The sequence below is a fragment of the Nanorana parkeri genome, unplaced genomic scaffold (genome assembly GCF_000935625.1).
Source record: "Nanorana parkeri isolate BGI_ZX_2015 unplaced genomic scaffold, ASM93562v1 scaffold307, whole genome shotgun sequence".
NCBI classification, from domain to species: domain Eukaryota; kingdom Metazoa; phylum Chordata; class Amphibia; order Anura; family Dicroglossidae; genus Nanorana; species Nanorana parkeri.
In genome coordinates, this window is record NW_017306575.1 from 594,386 (window position 1) to 613,733 (window position 19,348).

A 19,348-nucleotide genomic window follows, 5' to 3' on the forward strand; every position below is an offset into this window, starting at 1 on the left:
TTACTTAAATTATTATTAAAACCAGTAGCAACTGAATGCAGAGGCAACTATTTATGATAATACAGAGTAGAAGCATAGTCCTATACAACCGGCCCTTTGAGGGTAACCATACTGCTGATGCGGCCCCCGATGAATTTGAGTTTGCCACCCCTGATGTAAGGTATCTGACATTAACATTGGGGGGAGGGAAAACAAATTATCCTTTAATGTCACTTTAAACTGTTGACCGATTAGTACAGGTTACCACATAGATTACACCAAATCTTTACCAACAAATCAAATTCTGCACATGTGTAGGCACACTTACTCATATATGGTGGACTTGCCTCCTGAATAAATCATGGGACAAAATATCTTTAAAAATCTGTGTTTCCCCAATAAAATCGATTACATGTCGCCCCGCTTCCTTAATGGGACTTCCGGTATCGGTATTCGGTGTCAGCAAGTACCGAAAAAAATATCAGTACTCGATACTGAAAAATCGGTATTGGTGCATCCCTAGTTAGAACTGGATACGTCAGAGTAAGCAGAAAATGCCTGCACAATTTGATAAGTGCAGTGCACCAATTGAGAGTTTGAGGAAATCATTTTGGGGACATAAGTACAGGTGTGTTTGGCAAGGATAGAGCGGTGGAGCACTCTCCTGCATTTATGCCCATATTCATAAAAAGAACATTTGAAATAGTTTTTATGTTTCAGGGTAACTTGATCCAAAAACGTCCAAAGTTGTGAACGTTTTTCGACAAGAGACTGAAATAGGGAAGTGTCACTCGTCAATTTATGATGGGATTTCCAGGGTTCTCAATACATAATTTTGTCCTGTTTTATCATGCTAAAATGTAAGCTTTTTAACACATACACTAAGTCATGCCCTTGTTTCTAATTTCAGACTTTCCAAATGAGAAGACATTATCTGCTTTTGGCTTACCTTCTTTTTTCTGATAATGGCCACCACAGTCTCTGAACTGGACATTGAGATTTGGCTTAGAAAAGCCGTTGAGTGGCGCGATACTACTACTTTACAAATCCAGCGAGATGTCTGCCTTCACTTGCCGAAATTACATGAGTTCCTGTTGCAGATTTATGAAACTTTGAAACATATGGTAAGTAGCTTATTGAAAGAAATTAGCCTTAAGTATTGGTGGAGTATTAAACCACAGTCCAGGTTTCATCAAACCTTCATTCTCACATCAGCTTGCAGACTTATGGTGTTGACCTGAGGTATGTTTCTTTATCGAAGCGGCAAATAAGGATTAAAAGACATAGTAATCTGTTTCCATCTTTCATGATTTATAGTTTGGGAGGTTTTTCATTTCATTCCAGTGGTTTAACATGAATAATAACCTCAATCTGGTAAGCATATCAAATATGTTTTTTTTAGTTTGCAGCCCTTGCTATCATGTGGGACTTCCATTCTTATTAACATTTTTCTGTACCAGAAACTAGCTACACTTAATGAATTTTGTTTCATGTGTGTTTGTCTGCAGTGCAAAATGATCAATTCAGTTCAACCATACTCGACTTTGTGGATTTATTTTCTATAAGTACAAATGTACTGTATGCATTTATATTTGAAAAAGCAACATATGATGTTGATGTTGCAGTCTTTGAATGACAATACATTTACACAAAACCACAAAAATTCAAACCACATTTTCTACCTCACAGACAAAAGATCTCTTAATCCTTGCCAACCCAATTAGTTTCAATCTTGTTGTCTCTTGGTGGGTCAAATTGCTGGCAAGATGCAGGTCCCATGTATTTAAGATTAATGTAGCCTGTTAATAGCAATAGTAAACAACAGCATCTCTGGCTTGCTAGCTATAACGGCTGCAGCAGGGCAATAACCATGATTTATCACTAGCTATAATGAGGAGCCTATACCACTTTGTGTGTTGTGTAGCTCTTTGGTACTGTTATTAGGTTGGCTCTCAATGGACTGTCTCTGTGCATGGCCCCAGCAAGTCTAGAGTGAGCCGCGCATGTAAAACAAAGATGTTATGTTTATTACAACAGCAGGAGATGGTTAGCAGGTTTTTTACATGTGCATTATCCCTGTTCAGCACTTACTTAAAACTGTATGATGTAGCTATAAATGTGGTAGCAGGTAGAATAGAATGAGCCATCACAATGTACATTTAAAAGAAAATCTACAAAAACATTTTCATTGGTGGTCTGTTATACTTTACTGTGTTTTTACATTCCCTACAACTTTGTGATATTCTTGTTCTGTGCAGTAGTAGTGTCTTAGAAAACATTACAGGAATCTTTTTAAAAGCAGCTATTATTAAAATGAAACTACTTTTTTGAGGGAAAATCCTCTCTGGGCCAATTATTTACATTTCGATTTTTTTTTTTTAGAAAACTTAATTGCAAATTCTTACCTTTCTTTGTTGTGTGGACACTGAATCAGGCCAACATCCTCCAACAGACTGCTAAGTGCAAGGGTCTGCCTGTATCAAATGATAATTTCCAGTGTTGTAAAAGCGAAAATTATATATTGCATTTCTGTATTTCATCAAACGGGAAAGGATCATAGCAGAAAACCTAAGCTTATAGTGCTAGGGATGACTGAAATTTTACATCAAACTCTGTACATACTTGTGCAGAAAGTTATAAGCCAATCAGATGAGCGTATTAGTTGCACAGCACACAACCCCACCCCAACCCCCTTGCTCTATAGAAGCAATATTTACATTTTTGTCAGTTTATGAATGTTATAGATGGCTAATCATTTAGTTACATTTAGATGTATTCAAATTGAAATAACATTTTAAATGTTACTGCACACAGGCAGACTGTCTGTGTCCATAGACGCATATCCGTACCTGTATGCATGTATACGCTCGGATCAGTGTTTACCACTGTAGAGCCACATCCTATCATTGATTTATACAGGCGGTTGTATACCTGTAACTTCCGGGTGCAGAAATATGGAAGTTTTATATGGTGTATGGTCCATTGTGTCAATGCTCATAAACCCCTAACATTTATTAGTGATGTACCGATACCAAAACTAGTATCGGTGCTGATACCGAGTATTTGGGCGAGTACTAATTCTCGACCAAATGCTCCCGATACTTATCCCGATCCCGGAACTTCCAGTATCAGGAAGCCGTGCAGCCATTGCACGCCACCCGACTTCCTGATTTGGCTAGATTGCAATAAGCTGATACCCAGCCACATTCTGATACTTAGGGGGTTATTCGGCAGCCGACAGAATAACCATGCCAAAGTGAAGTGAGCCAAACACCATTTGGCTATTCACTTTGGCCCTGTACTGCTTATTTCAGCTATACATCGGCTGGCTACGGTTCAGCCGAACATGCACAGCATGTTCGGCTGAGCCAAAGTGAAGGGGCCGTTCGACTGAGCCGATCCAACATCTATATCGGCTGAGCCGAACCTCCGGCAGTTCACTTTCTGCTATTCGCCCTATTCTCATAGGGGCCTAACAGCAGTGAGTGAATAGCCAAATGCCGCCGAGTGGCATTTGGCTTCGCTATTCTGCTCACTACCTCGAAGTTTGCGAGCAGAATAAAAAAAAGTGTAGGGTCCCCCTCCCAATCCATATCAGACTCTTTAGGTCTGATAGGAATGTTAGGAGGGACCCCAAGTTAAAAATTCAAAAATAAATGCATGGGGTTCCCTCCTAAAGTCATACCAGGCCCTTTAGCGCTGGTAAAATTTTTAAGGAGGAACCCCACTCCCAAAATGGGTCCCCCCTAAAATTCCCAACCAGACCCTTTCCAGGGTCCTCCTTGGAAAAGCATCTTGTCCACGTGTCAATTGAGACAAGGGCCTCTTCCCCACAAGCCCTGGGACATTGGTTGTGGGGGGTCTGTGGGCAGGGGGGCTTATTTGCATCGGGGTACCCCTTTAATAAAGGGGCACCCAGATGTTGCCTCCCCCTTGTGAATGAGTATTTGTTCACAAGGGGGACAAAGGGTTAAAAATATATATAAATAAAAATATCAGAATAAAAAAAAATCCTTTAATAAAAAAAAGCACACTACAACGATTTTTGACAATTCCTTTAAAAATGTTTTTAAAATCCCAAAAATTTGATCCAATGAGGTAATTCTAAGGTCAAGTCACTACGGCCAGCGCTGTCCACGATGATGACGACTTGCCGAAATAAAAAGATAGAACCCGATGCCCACTGACCTATCTGCACGCGAAAACTCCCACCGCAAAATTACATCCTGACAGATGCCGGCAAAATATAAACAATTGGGCGTAGCTAGCGGTGACATCACCGCTAGCTCCACCCAACTCTTTACATTTCCCCAGCACCTGTCAAGAGTCTTCCCGCAGGTCCCATCCAAATCAAAACAACTGGGGGGAGCCATGTCACATCTGGCTCCGCCTAGTTGTCATTCAATGACAGCCCAGCTTCCTCAGGTCATTTGAGGACATTGGGCCGTCACTGAATGACAACTGGGTGGAGCTGGCTGTGATGTCACGGCTGACTCTGTCCAGATGTCATTTAATGACAGCCCAGTGACCTCAAATACCCAGAGGACGATGGGCTGTCATTGAATTACAAAAATTGGGCGGGGCCAGCTAGTGAGCCCTTCGGCTGCCGGACGCGATATTGTGAATAGCCCTTACAGCAACCCTTCGGTTCGGCTGAACCAGAGGGCACCACAGCCAAAGTGAGCCAAAGGATTAGCTGATGCTTCGGCTTAATTCTTCGGCTCCTTTATGAATAACCCTCCTTGGACTGCTGCATTAAAAAAAAAAACATTTACCGTATTTGCCGGCGTATAAGACGGCTGGGCGTATAAGACGACCCCCGATTTTCGGGCGATTTTTTTTGGGTCTCAAACGCCGTCTTATACGCCGGGTATACTTCGGTATACTGTATGTCGCTTCGGCTACATACAGTATACCGAAGTATACCCGGCGTATAAGATGACCCCCGATTTTCGGGCGATTTTTTTTGGGTCTCAAACGCCGTCTTATACGCCGGGTATACTTCGGTATACTGTATGTCGCTTCGGCTACATACAGTATACCGAAGTATACCCGGCGTATAAGATGACCCCCGATTTTCGGGCGATTTTTTTTGGGTCTCAAACGCCGTCTTATACGCCGGGTATACTTCGGTATACTGTATGTCGCTTCGGCTACATACAGTATACCGAAGTATACCCGGCGTATAAGATGACCCCCGATTTTCGGGCGATTTTTTTTGGGTCTCAAACGCCGTCTTATACGCCGGCAAATACGGTAATGATGCATTACTGTGTGCTGTTTATCTGTCGAGAGTTCAGCTTCAAAAGTAACTTTGGTACATGTTAGTTCTTGTGTAGTTTTTTTTTATACTGTATATCAAAATAATTGTTCTTAAACACTTGAGACTGAAGGGGGCCAAGTCCCAATATTAAGATATCACTGTTGATTATTATTGCAGAGTACCAATGCGGTGATAGGAAAATTCCCTGTTATTGGACAGTTACTGGGACGCCTTTGCTGGAACCCTATTGTTATTGGCCATGGTAAGCAAAAAATGTAGGTCTTTTAAAAACTTTGTTCTGTTTTAACTACTTTTTGAATGCAGTCTGTAGATCTTTGCCTAAATCTGCAGAGTCTTTCTGCAAAAATGCCATGGATCTACTGCCTGCCTCTGCCCCAGGATGGCCACCCCGCTGCTCCCTGTCTGCTTCAGGACCAAGCTGCTAATAAAGTGAAGCTGTCCTAACCTAAAACATTTCTAAGGTAACAAACGTTCTGAGCTCCCTCTCCACTTTACGGCCTGGACACCACTGTATTACAGGCAAGTTAGCAGCAAAGTGTGTGCCTGCAGGAGATGGGATCACTGTGGCTGGGGAAAGTGGCATCAGTAGGAGAATATAGTTATGATGCTGGAGAATGTGGTTGCAGTGGGTACTGGCGGAACTACCAGGGTCGCAGCGGTCGCAATTGCGACCGGGCGCTGGCGTTCCGCCACTTGGGGGGGCCCGGCGAGGAAGAAGAGGGCCCCCCCGAGATAGTGTCGCTCAGGGGCGGACTGACTATACCGGCACTCGTGCTCCGCCCGAGTGTCCGCGGCCATTAGGGGGCCCGTGGCCAGGGTCGCTGACGGGGGTACAAGCAGCCTCCGGTACCGGATCGGGCCCCAAGCAGTCATGTTATGACTGTGAGCCAGGTATTGCTTCACCTCGTGCTGGTGTATGTAGTCGGGCTGTTGGGCTGAGTGACTGTTATTCAGGCTCTATTTCTTTGGACCTTCTGGAACAGAAACAATAAGAATAAAGTGGCCCAATTGCAAGCAGCATGGGAGCTACTGGACAATGAACACCTGGAGGTGACCTGCAGGCGCAACAGAAAGCAACTTCCAGCCTTAGTGAGTGTAATCTTAATACCCCTGACCTGGGCACCTCACTTTTCATACCCCTGACCTTTGCACCTTACCCCTAAGCCCTCACTGTTGGCCCGTACAGATCCGTGCGGCGTGCACTGCCGTATCGGGCCGTTTCCAGGAAGGACAGGTGCTGCATGTGATTTGTGCGCAGCAGAAGTTTCTTCTGTATGGGAGTACGTGACCGTACGCTCACCCGAACTGCACATCTGTGCGGGTGTCTGTGCTCGGACGCAGACAGGAACCATCCTGTCTGCGTACGAGTATGGACACCCGCACCCACGTGGATGTGCAGTTCGGGTGAGAGTGCGGTCACATACTACCATACAGAAGAACCTTCTGCTGCGCACAAATCACATGCAGCACCTGCCCTTCCTTGGAGCGGCCCGATACGGCCGTGCACACCGTACGGATCTGTACGGGCCGTCAGTTAGCTGTGTGAATGAGGCCTAATACTCCTGACCTGGGCACCTCACTCTTCATACCCCTGACCTTTGCACCTTACCCCTATGCTGACCTGGGCACCTTAACCCCAATACCCCTGACTTGGGCCCCTCATACCCCTGACCTGGACACTTAAATGCTACAGTAGTTTTTGCCATAATGTAAAATGTTACAGTAGTTTTTGCTATCTTCTTGGATTCCATGGAGTGTGTGTAGTGCTGACTTCTATTATAATGTATTGCTGGGACTTGTAGTCCCGCACAGCTGGTGATATTCTGCATTGCTATATGATGATTATACAGCAATGCAGAATAGCTCCAACTATGTAGGACTACAAGTCCCAGCAATGCATGATATTTTTGAGTAGGGATACACCACTGCCAATACTGGGCATTTTCACAAGTACTCATACTCGTGAAAATGAACCGATACTAAACGCAGATACCGGTGTTCTGTCGAGAACGCCGACGTAGTCGAATTTGCCGACCTCAGCATCTGCGCTTGCACACAGACCAGTATTATCGAGGGAAAAGCGATTTATTTATAAAGTATTTAGTTTAAATCGTTAATTGTGACTGTTAATAATATTCCATCATTTACTGCCACCCATTATTTACTGCCATGGACGGCATATTATTAACGGTCACAATTAACCATTACAAAGGAATACTTTGTAAATAAATGCCGGTTTCCTCGTTAATCCCGTCTGTACGCAAGCGCAGATACTGGGTCAGTGTTCTCGACAGAACACCAACACTAAAAATGTAAACAAGCGGCTGCCTGAGGTCCCGCGCTTGCTGGGGACCTCGGCAGCCTGCCTGTTAACCATGCGGTGCCTTGGGGGGGGGGGGCCTTCATGGTTTGTTGCACCGGGGCCCTGAAGGTTCTAGTTACGCCTCTGGCAGTGGGGGATATTGTTGTGACTAAGGTAGAAGCAGCTGTGGTTGTGTTGGAAGAGAGGCTGTATCTGCAAGAGGAGAAAGACGTTGAGGGGTTGTGTAACTGTCACACAGGCTTGAAAGGGAGAAAGTATATGGCTGTACTGAGGGTTGTGTGATTGGAATTGGGGAACAGAAAAATGTGTCACTATGGAAATGGAGAACAATGTGGCTTTAGTAGAGGAGATTGTGGTTGTTTTTGTGCTACTGGAAGAAAGGTTGTGGATGCAGTGGCCGGGAAAGTGAATGTGGCTGTAGGGAAGGGGTGGACCATGGAGGAATATTGAACTGCTATGTAGAGAAGAATGTGGTAGTTGGTGTGGTGGAAGAATGTGCTTGCTCATAGACAGCGATTATGTTCATAAATGCATGCCATTGGTCCTGAGATCCTTTTTTTTTTTTTAAATTGGCTCCTGTTATATTTTCAATTACAGCAGTTTGCAAGGTTGTTAATGCTATTTTCAATTTCTTCAGCTAAAATGTTAATTTTAACAGATGCTGTATATAATGTGGGATTTGGTACATCACTCAAGGTCGCCTGTAATACAGTGGACCACAACCTTTCTAAAATGTGGCCATACCTGCAGCATTCTTCAAGAGAAATACTTAACTTGTGTTAGGGGTGGAGGGAGTTGGAAAAGTAAGAAGTGTTGGAAAGCAGGAAAAGTGCCCAATGACGGGCACTTCAAAAAGCCTGGACTACTTACCCAGGTATCAGATATAAAAATAGCCAATGTTCTTTCCTGTACTCCAGACAGATATAAAAATAAAGGAAGGCATTGTCTTTTTACACTAATGTTTTGAGAAATATCTATTTGCTTTCTGTATTAGTTTTATCCTTTAAGACAGATGGTTTATTTCTGTGCGTCACCCTTTACATCATCTCGGTAGTATTTTTACACAGTGTCAATCTATAGCCACTTCCCTGGTGTCTCAAACAGCTGGAATTTATCCATTTTTCCTTATGAAAATTAAGAGAAGTGTAAACACTTGTGGTCTTATTTCTTCTTTATATTTCTTAGAAAGTTCAGCTATTCACCCAGTCCCGTTCCTCCATTTAATTACAAAACTCAGACTATGGGCTCAGCCATAGAAGTGATTTTACTACTGTGGTATAGTGGTTATTTTCTCATTGTGCAGCAGGAAATCATAATCATATTGTTTTACATTTCTGCCTTCAAATACAAGTTTTTTTGTTTTTTTTTTACATTAAAGTGGAACTAAATTACCTTTGGATAGAGTAAGGAAGGGTTATAATCCCTGTCTGTTTTTTTTCTGCCATGTGCCTCCCATTGGGGAGATTTCCCTTCACTTCCTGTTTCATAGCCACAACAGAAAATGAGAGGAAATCCCTACAAATTAAGATAAATCCCTGGTGGTCATCTGGGTCACTAACTAGGGCCTTTCCACCTTCCAAAGATTTCCACTAGGGATGCACCTATATATCGGCCACCGAAACATATCGGCCGAAAATAGCCCCTTTGGCAAAAATCATGAAATGGAAACCAATATCTATCGAAAACCTACAAACCCCACTCATCTGCAGCAGCGGTATCAGCAGGAGGGCAGTGCAGGTCTACTGGCTTGCTGGACGTTTATTGTGTGAGGCTGCTTTTCATCAGCATTAACATCCTAAAGTACCTGATGAAACCACGGAGGTCAATTAAAAGACTCCATATTAATAGTTATGACCAAGTAATTTCTGTCTCTGTTACAGGCATGGGCTACTAATGGAGAAGACAAATGAATGAAATTTAAGACGGGCAGCCTTACAGGAAATTGTATCCCTGCAATTAGTTTGGTTAATAGTTTTACGACTCTGCATTGGTAACATCTAATCTCACAAATCTTTAGATTTTGTGGCATGGATAGAAAATGAATATGTTCCTAATCACTGTAAAATATATTTTCATAATATTACAGAAGGCATGTCAGCAAACACTGAATACTTTTCATCCCAACAGCTGTTTATGGGCTACCTCTGAGTCATTTTGCACTTCCTTTGTGTATATTGGCATGAAAATATACTTTATTTAAGCTTTTCTATAGTGAGGTTTAAGGCTTCTTTATTAAAAACAGTTCTTTTTTAATTTTAGAAAGTCAGGCCTATTATTATGCAAACATCTAATGCCTGGACAGCTCGACTTTTGTGTTTTCAATATTATATTGGTCATTTGATATGTGTGCTTGGTGTACAGAGCTCTGGGCTTTACTAATGGTTTCTTTATAGAAAAATCTTTTTGGTAGGGATGCTTCTTGCAGTTATAATTCTAGTGGACCTGTGTAGTATGTTGAATTTGCCCTAGGCAGTGTAAGCTAATATGTCCTTAAAGCACACTTTGGTTTAAATGAAAATCTCTACATATGCTGCAGTGAGGGAGCTATTAAAATCTATAAATGGATGGATGGATTGATTCTTTGGGGGTTTCTGGCTCCAGGAGAACTGCCAGTATGCAAATTAGCAGCTCTCTTACTTCTGATACCTGGTAGATTAACCCCTTCATGACTGAGGCCCTTTTTTCATTTTTTGCACCCATGTTATATTCCACATTTTAGGCCTGAAAATGACGTAAAAGTACACTACTTTTGTACGAAAGAAGATGTTTTTGGAAATGTTCGTTCGAATATCTATCCATTAGTAGGGTGCAATCGACAGACGAAAACGGCAATGTTCACGAAATTCAGTGAATTTGGTTTTTGTCGAAAAAACTCCCTTCATTCCAAAACCAAATGGTAAATGAAAATGAAATGAAATTTCAAACGACAATTGCCGAGCCTATAATGGTATTAACGATTGTTCCAGTGTGTACGTTAGTTCAAAAGTTCAACCGTGTATACCCTACTTAAGTGTGTGTGTTTCCTGCCCAAATGTTAGAATCACAGACAACAGCTCAGTATGCACAATTAGTTGCCAGCGTTGTAAAATTAGGGAATCAGTCATTGTAGAAAGTATAATTATTACCTATTTATTTTATTATTAGATAAATTGCATAACTTTAGAAGGTATGTGTTTATAAAATATACTACTCCTACAACTAAAAGAATGCTGGGCATGTTGTATTTTTGAAAATATTAGGAGTCCGGAATTGGTACCTTTTGCTATGTGTCAAGCACAAAACACCGCAAAATATTGTTGTAACCAAAATAATATGACTTCTGGTCCTTATGAACATTTTTATGTATTTTCCTTTAATACTGAGTATGATGTTATGTTATACTGTTGGATACAAGTAGTGCTTAGTGGATTCATTCTTTAAAGGAGAACTATGGGGTCAGTGTTTTTCCCCATAGTTCTCCTTAGGGTAACAGGAGGACACAAACTAGCGTCCTCCCGTTACCCTAAGCTCAGTATACCGCGAGCTACAGCTACAGCTCGCGGTATACTGAGACGCCGCACCTGGAGCGGATCCCGACGTAGATGAAGGGATCCGCCCAGGTGCGTGAGTGACAGCTGGCTCTGCCTATTAGAGGCAGAACCAGCTGTACCCGCCCCCTCCCCTGTCCGTTCCGCCAGTCAGCGCTGGCAGATCGGAGCAGGGAGAGGGGAATCCAGCCCCTCCCCCTGTCAAGGCAGAGAGCCGTGACAGGATCGAGAGGTGAGGGAACCCGGTATGTGTTCCCTCACCTCCCGATCTACTGAGCCGACCTGTGACAGTCTCATTGTCACAGGTCGGCTAGAACTATGAGGTGAGTGGAAATCACTCATCTCATAGTTCTCCTTTAATTAGTCAACAGACCTACTCAAATCTCATTCTTTAGTGTAACTTCAGCTCTGTACTCGCCCTAATCTTTTGTCTCATTTGCTGCCTTAACCATAAATATAAAATAACTCTGTTCACTAGTAACACCACCCACCATTTCTGTTTAAAGGTTAGTTCACCTTTGCTACAAATTTTTCAAAAAAACGCTATTGCTTTTATCATTTCCCCCCTCTGACAAATGGTCGTGGCTTCCTGTACTCGAGATTGGGGTCGCAGACAGGGCTGTGGACACTTACTATGAAGTTTTTTTTTTTTGTGTGCTTTGTAGCACAGTACTGTACTGTATTCAATCCAGCATGGCTCCCAAGAAAGTGCAGAGCAAGCATGGTGGGAAAAAGAAAGCGCAGAGCATTAATGTAGGTGGCAAGAATGTGCAAAGCATTAATGAAGGTGACAAGCATGTACAGAGCGTTATTGAAGGTGACAAGGATGCGCAGAGCAAGAGTGGTGGTAAAAAGAAAGTGCAGCACAATAATGAAGGTGACAAGAATGTGCAGAGCGTTAATGAGGGTGAAAAGAATGTGCAGAGCAAAAATGGTGGTAAAAAGAAACCTGTGGTAACATTTTTTTTTCTTCATATGGTTCAGAACGGATAAACCTGATTTACATTGAACCCTTTTCAAAAAATGTGATTCGGTTTGCGACCAGAATAAAAAACAAACTTCAACCCAACATTACCTTATTTGTTATTACTGCTTGAATTCTATGAATAGATTTTCCCTACCATTCCTGGCCCTTTAAAAGGACAAGAAATGGGGGGTGCTGTTGTCACTGGAACAGAAACGCACAGCCAACATGAAAAACATTGTCAGAAATTCATACCCTTACCTACTCTATTGAAAATGTGTTTTTATTGTTCTCCATGTCCGCATTGTAGAGATTTTCCATCACTTTCTGTCCGGACAGGGCAGAAATCTCCTCAGTAGGGAAGGGGTCTGTTCTAACCCTTCCCCACTATAGTCAAAACAAAATAGAATGTAATGGCTGGAGATCCCAAATATATCATTTTCTATGAGAGTGCCAACTCTTTTCATTTTTTTAAAATGAGATCAATATGACGCAACTCTTAAACACAAGATGAACAACAATGTGTATGCAGTCCAGTTCAGTGAGGAGTGCTCAGAATTGTATTTCGGTGAAACTAAACAGCAGTTACACCTGTGTATGGCACAGCATAGAAGAGCCAAACCCTCTGGTCAGGAGTCAGCAGTATACCTACATCTAATGAAAAAATATAATTACTTTGAAGACAGTCAAGTACGCATCCTAGACAGGCAGGAAGACTGGTTTAAAAGAGGTGTGAAAGAGGCAATTTATGTAACAATGTAGAATGAATAGAGGCAGGCGGGGGGAGACATCTATTGTCTTCTACAAACAATGCTGTTTGAACACCTCTCTCTCTGTGCGGGTTAATAACACCTCCTAGACTCCAATTATGCAAATAGAATCAACACCTTACCTCCATGAGGCCTCTGAAAATCCCTGTTTACTTATTTGATCTGCATATGATTGGATAATTGAAGTAAACATTCACACAATGTATTGTGTGAACATTTTCAAATCCTTTAGCAAAATCAGCCTCACTTTGAATTCATGATATTTCTGAATTGTGCAACTCTAAAAAATATATAGTCTTAAGGATTGAATTGATTTTAGCCCTTCAAATGACAATGTGGCCATTTGGAGCTATAGTCTTTACAATTTAAGAGAAAAACTGGATAAACAATGTTAAACTCCAGAATTGATTGTAATTGGGAATGGCTAGTATTTCTTTACAGAGCAGCATGCTGTGACCTCAAGAAGATAACACCTGTCAATTTTCCAGAATTTGAAAGCAGTTTTCATAGTTAATTTCGGGTTGACTTTAAAAAGAAAACCTTGTCCCTTTCCCATGTCTTCTTCTTTTTTTTTTTTTTTTAACGGCATTACAGACATTTATAAAACAGACCATCTGAGATCATACAATAACCTAAATGCAGATTTACTATACTATCCAGGCAAAAACTTGCAAGAGGTATGGACCTATCAGATATGTACCACTACTACCAATCTGTCCTCCTTGACCAAGTTATAGAATAACAAATATTGCCTGGTAGGAATCTGAAAGCCCTTCTACTTGCTATTAAACTGGTCTCAGGGATCCCCACCTCTGAATGCTCTAGCTTCAAGTCACACTCAGCATGGAAGCAGTTCGATCTTAACCCGTCTACGTCTAAAATGTCACAGAAGACAATGATACTAATTGAAAGCCTATAATTCTGTATTACAGACTTCAACGTTATCCCCGTGGACCAATATCTCACACTCGCACCACTATAGGTACTCCTCACTCCACATTTTACTGCAAACAAATGCTGCCAATCACAAAACCCAGTTCTCACACCCACATTCCCCAGCCACTAATTGGGGATAAAGCGATCCCAACTATCTTCAAAAGCACTCATTGCACTTATCACTGGGAGTTAGTCCTAAAACATGTACACAGATGGTATATTACTCCTTACAAACAATGTACATTTTCATTAACTTATTCTTTCCAATATTGGAGAACCTGCGGAGCCATACATTCTTTTATTGAAATTCTCTGGTATTTTTAAACAATAAAACCATACTGGAATCAGCTATTAGAATTTATAGCTGAAATTTGGGGAAGACATATAACTCTAGTTCAATAGAACTAGCTTTCTTATATGTTAGAAGGGATATTCTACAATGTTTAGATCAATCAAAGATGCAAAATGAAAAGATACTGATACTCCAAACACCTGAGATTGGAAACCCTAATATGCAATGAGCCATGGAGTAGAATTAATGCATAGCAGCACACCCCCTCAATTAATTTTACTTAAAGGCATGTTTAACAAGCCCCAAATGTAACCTTACATAGTTTGACATTAACTCTGCTATGAAAGAGAGGATGCATGGCACATGCTGTTGTTTTTGTTACTCTTATGATTTTTTTTTATAAAACGCAAACAGTTATCTAGAAGAATATTACGGCTACTCTTACCAATTTTATTACTACTGTAAATTGAGATTTATCTTCTGTACATTGAAGGACACTGCGTTGATCTTGAATCTCTAATGATAGGGTTATAGCACCACCTTCATGAGTGGGACACTAGTCAGAAATAACAGAGGCACAGCTGCCCCCTTCCCCCACACACACACATTTCCTAGAGCTAGCTCAGTTTTTTGCCTAGTGTCAAGGAGTAAGGACCTAAGCTTCCTGCTGGAAATCCTTTTTCCTTTACGTTTTGCAGGGTGTTTCTGTTTTCATGTTGCTTTTTTCTTGGCTGCAAGACCTTCAATCAACAGCTGGGGGACAAGCTTGATAATATAGTTCCTTCTAGCCCCCCCAGCTCAGCCATCAAGCGCATGCAGATCCTTGGCTATGTGTGGGTTCGGCTGTGAAAGCCCTATTCTGGATCTAGGGGCAGTCTGACTGAGTGACTTGTCATTTTGTCATAGTGTCCCCCAGACGGGATATCACCCACCCTACGGTTGGAGGCGGCATGTCAAGGGGATGGTACCCTCCCGCACATCCTCAGTAATGGGTAAGTATGTTCCCTCCTTTCCCCCTGTTTTATTTGGGGGGTTGGGAACAGACTACGGGGACCCTCTACGCCCCTATATTCTGTTATGTTGGGCTTCTTGGAAGGGGGCATGTGTAACTGCTGGCTCTGTACAACCTGCCGCAGTGTCCCCAGTGGCGCCCTATTTTTATCATTGGCGGCCATTTGCCCAGGGAGTCCACATTGTAGTTTGGGTTTCTAGATTCCAGGACGTACAAACTAAGATGGGGGGGCGGGGGTATTCACGAAGCTGCCAAAGGATCTGGCCGTAGCTTCGGCCGATCCTTCGGCTAGCAAGAATGCTTTTCAATAGGAAAATTTCTCTTTTTTTTTATTTTTTTTGCTATTCTGACATCGCTCCGTGTCAGAATAAAGAAAAAAAAGACAGAGCAGAAGCCATGGCTGAGAGAGTTAACTGGCCTAGCAGTGTGTTTTTCCACTGGGGGCTGTGCTCACGTGGTTGGCAATTCTGCTGTGCTCCACGTGGTTGGCAACATAGATCTTTCTGGGGCCTTTCCTCATCTGGGATGGCCTGTGAATGTATGGACCTACGTTGCTGCACATTTCCTGAAGGGATTCACAGCTGTATGCAAGGTTGTTATGGCTTACATTTGCTCCTTTTGTTTGCTGTCCTGTCTGCGGAGTCCGTAGGCGGCGTGCTACAGAATCTGTCCCTATAGGGTCACTATTTACTGTCCAGCGCCTTGGTGGGCTTTGAGTCTGCTGCTGAGGAGCTCTGTCTACTAGAATTAACTCTGATTCTTGCAGGATCGACTGCTTATCTGGGGTCTCAGGTGGTTACTGTAATGTTTTCTTTCTGCTTTTATGTTGTGGTTTTTACTTTCTGTCATGGCGTGTTTGTCTGTCGTTAGTGGAATGGCCTGATCTTCTAGAAGTAGATCCTTCTTACAGTTTCATGCCTCCTGTCTCGTTGGGATCTAGATGCACATATCACCTGACCTACCATATCACGGAATGGGTAGCAGTTGTCCTGTCCTTTTATGTGGGCTGGGGGTGAAGGATGTCTGTTTGCCTTGTGGTCAGAGCACGATGCAGGTCTGGTGCCTGGGTGTGGTATATAGTTCCCAGTGGCAACTAGTTTTGTGTTCCTTTTGCCCTTTGTTTTTTTCCTTGACCTCACTTCAGCAGGCTATATGCAAAACTTGAGATGACATAGAGTTGATGGCATGGCCCCTGTGCTAGGATGCCACACAAATTTTGTGAAACATTTCTTTCTCTCCAATTTCTCTGTGGGCTCCTGAATTTGTTGGATCCGGACATTTTATTGCACTCCTTAGTATTTTTCCGAGTGCTGGCTCCAGTGTAATGTGGCTGCTTCTTGGAGATTCTTATCTGGCAGTTCTGGGCTTCTTCCCTTTTAGTGCACGCTAGATCAGGCTCTGCCGACATTGGGATATGGGCTTTCCTGACTTGGAAATAGTTTTGGCGGGGTGCTAATGTTCTGAAATCTTTATTGGACTTGAGCGCCTCTCGGTTTCAGCCTCTGTACTTACCTTTGGCATCCTTGTTTACTCAGTTCAGTCCTTCAACAGGTTGCTTTTCCTGACTTCAAGGACCGAATTCTTTGGTGTGGTGGCTCTGTCTCTGGCTTTGCAGCCAGCATATTCCTTCCTCTGGGTTCCTTTTGGTTCATCGTCACTATGGATGATGACCTGACTGGCTGGTGAGGATTCCTAAGCTGGCCATGCACTAGTTGATGTACAAACTAAAGATCTTTTTTTTACCACCCAGTAATGCCATCAGACATTTGACGAATGTTGAACGAAAATTTTGGTTTATTATAACATTTGATTTTGAAATGAATGGAGTTTCCCAAACTAAAACATTTATTCTCTGTTAGAATTTGTTTTTGTTTTTTTTGGCCCTACGGTCAAAATCGATCTTCAATTTGACGCCATCAACTGATAGAAAGTCGAAAGAAAGTTCTTTTGAAAATCTAAGCAGTTTATGGCCAGCTCTACATGTCTGGTCAGTAAAAGAGATTGGTCATTGGAGGACTTAAGTCTTCAGCGATTTCTGAGTACGGCATCCTTTGAAGGCGCAGTCGGATTCTGTGGGATTGAAGCAGGCTGCTTTTTTCTTCCACGCACCTTTTCTCCTCTGCACGACATGTTGTGATGGAGGACATTATGGTGCCCTTCTTGGTTCTGGGTGGCCCTAGCGGCTGTTCCACTAAGACCCGTCAGGCTGCTGGTGGATGCTCTATGGGCTCTTTCTCTCAGCCTGGCTCTTTGTTTTCATGGATCGATTTCCCTTCCTGCCTTGTGGTCATTGTTGTCATGACATGGCTTTGTGGCCCTGGTCCTGGGAGGCAGGTTCCTCTCTGAGTTTGTGTTTCCCACGTTGTTTATGTTAGGATGGCTACTTTCCTTGGATTTACTTAGGTTCCTGGTGGGAGGGAGTATGTTTTCCGTAGCAGACTATGCTCCATTGGAGTCTTGTGACCTGTTAACAGTCTATCTGTGTCATTTTTTAACACCTTTGTATCGCCGGGGGCATTCTGGTGCTTGTGATCTTATCTGAGCCCAAGGTTTTCCAGTCCTTGAAGGGAGCTTTTTTGTACATGGTATGCCCTCTCTAGTTCTCCCTGTTTGTTCTCTTTTAGCTTGTGGTTTTCCTGGGGCCTTGGCTTCTTTTTTTTTATTCCAGAGGTTTTTGTGAGCTGGTGTCTCTGTGTTTTGGGCTATGCGAATTGCTGCTTCCGTTTTCTCCTTTTCTTGAGATACTGATTGAGGCCTTCAGGTCCTAGGGCTCTTATTTAGCTTGATATGTCCTTTTGTATGTTCCTCTGTTCTTTTTTTTTTTTTCTTCTTTTCTTCATGTTCTGTTGTGGCAGCACATGTTTTTGTCAGCATTATTCTGTTCTGCCTTAGGGGGATTGTTTAGTTTCCCACACCTCAGTAGACACTGCTTTGGCAGGTCCCTATTGTTCGAGATTTAGGATCTCCACTGTGTCCTTTAATGAACAGAAGAGAAAATAGGATTTTTGTATTTAACGTAAAATACTTTCTCTGCATTCATTGAAGGACACAGCACTCTCCCTTCTTGTGGTTCTTGTCTGTAACCAGTCGTTATCTATGTGCTGTGATTCGCTTCTTTGTGACTGAGCTAGCTCTAGCAGATTGGGAGGTTAGACTGTGCTTTTGTTTTTTCTACCCAGTTTCGTACTACTGAAGGTGGCGCTATAACCCTATTGTTAGAGATTCAAGATCTCAGCTGTGTCCTTCAATGAACGCAGTGAAAAGGATTTCACGGTGAGTATAAAAATCCTGTTTTCCAACCTGTACTCGTGATTATTGAAGTATGTTTTTAGGACACATCTCTTATGTCCAACTCCTCTCCACCTGCCACCACTCACCCCCAAAGCTATTTACCAGCTGTCCAAATTACATTTGGTAATTGCTTTTAGTTACACAGCAGGAGCGGCTGTCAAAATGCAGCGGATCCTGTGTAAAATTACACTTGTGAATAGTGTGCAAGTGTCATTGACTAAATACAAGGAATCAATATATTGTTTTCTTGTATTTACTATTCCATTAATATGTAGATCTAAGGTGTGGCCTTTGATCTGCATATGACATCAGTTAAAGAAACCTTACAATTAAAGTACATAAATATATTCCTATGTAACGCCTTATTAACCCTTAGTTTTGTTGGAGATACAGCAGCGTATGCTGATAGGTACTGAATGTATCACTGGCATTTCTGATATGTACTGATTGTATTGCTGACTGTAATGTGTCTTTTTGAGCTGTAGATGGCAGTGTAGGGCAATGTTAGTTTTCCATATGCATGCTTATCTATGATACACAGGACGTTTTCCTATCTATATATTTCCTGCATGTATTCTGATGTCATATTCTCCTAATCAAGTAAAACATAATTCAGCATTCCTCAAGAACTCAGTGCTTCATCTAAACAAATAACCAATACACTTACCCTTACCAGCCCTAATTAACTAATTTTTCCTTATAGCTATTATTTTTCTGCTGATTTGTTTTTTAAATATCTTTTTTTTGATTTGTAAATAAAAAAAATGTCTGTTTTGTTACGTTTTTAGAGTGTCACATAGGAAAATACCCAAATTTAAAGTGCCCTTTTTTCATTTGCGAATAACTTGCCATGCTGTTTTAAACAGGACAAATTATAGGGTGCTGTGGAGGCTGCGGGAGCAGTGGAGATGTAGGTGTGTGTAGCTGAGTTCAGTGAGGGATGTGTGTGCAATATAGATGCAGCAAAGAC

General features: G+C 42.2%; 1 protein-coding gene across 1 annotated transcript in view; it reads left to right on the forward strand.

Moving 5' to 3' along the window:
* Nucleotides 1–888: 888 nt before the first annotated feature.
* Nucleotides 889–19,348, forward strand: part of FANCC (Fanconi anemia complementation group C) — a 108,519-nt gene continuing 90,059 nt past the window's right edge. The window contains exons 1-2 of the mRNA XM_018557872.1: nucleotides 889–1,103; nucleotides 5,420–5,504. Of these exons, the coding sequence (XP_018413374.1) occupies nucleotides 945–1,103; nucleotides 5,420–5,504 (244 nt within the window). The 5' untranslated portion in view covers nucleotides 889–944. The remainder of the gene's footprint in view (nucleotides 1,104–5,419; nucleotides 5,505–19,348) is intronic.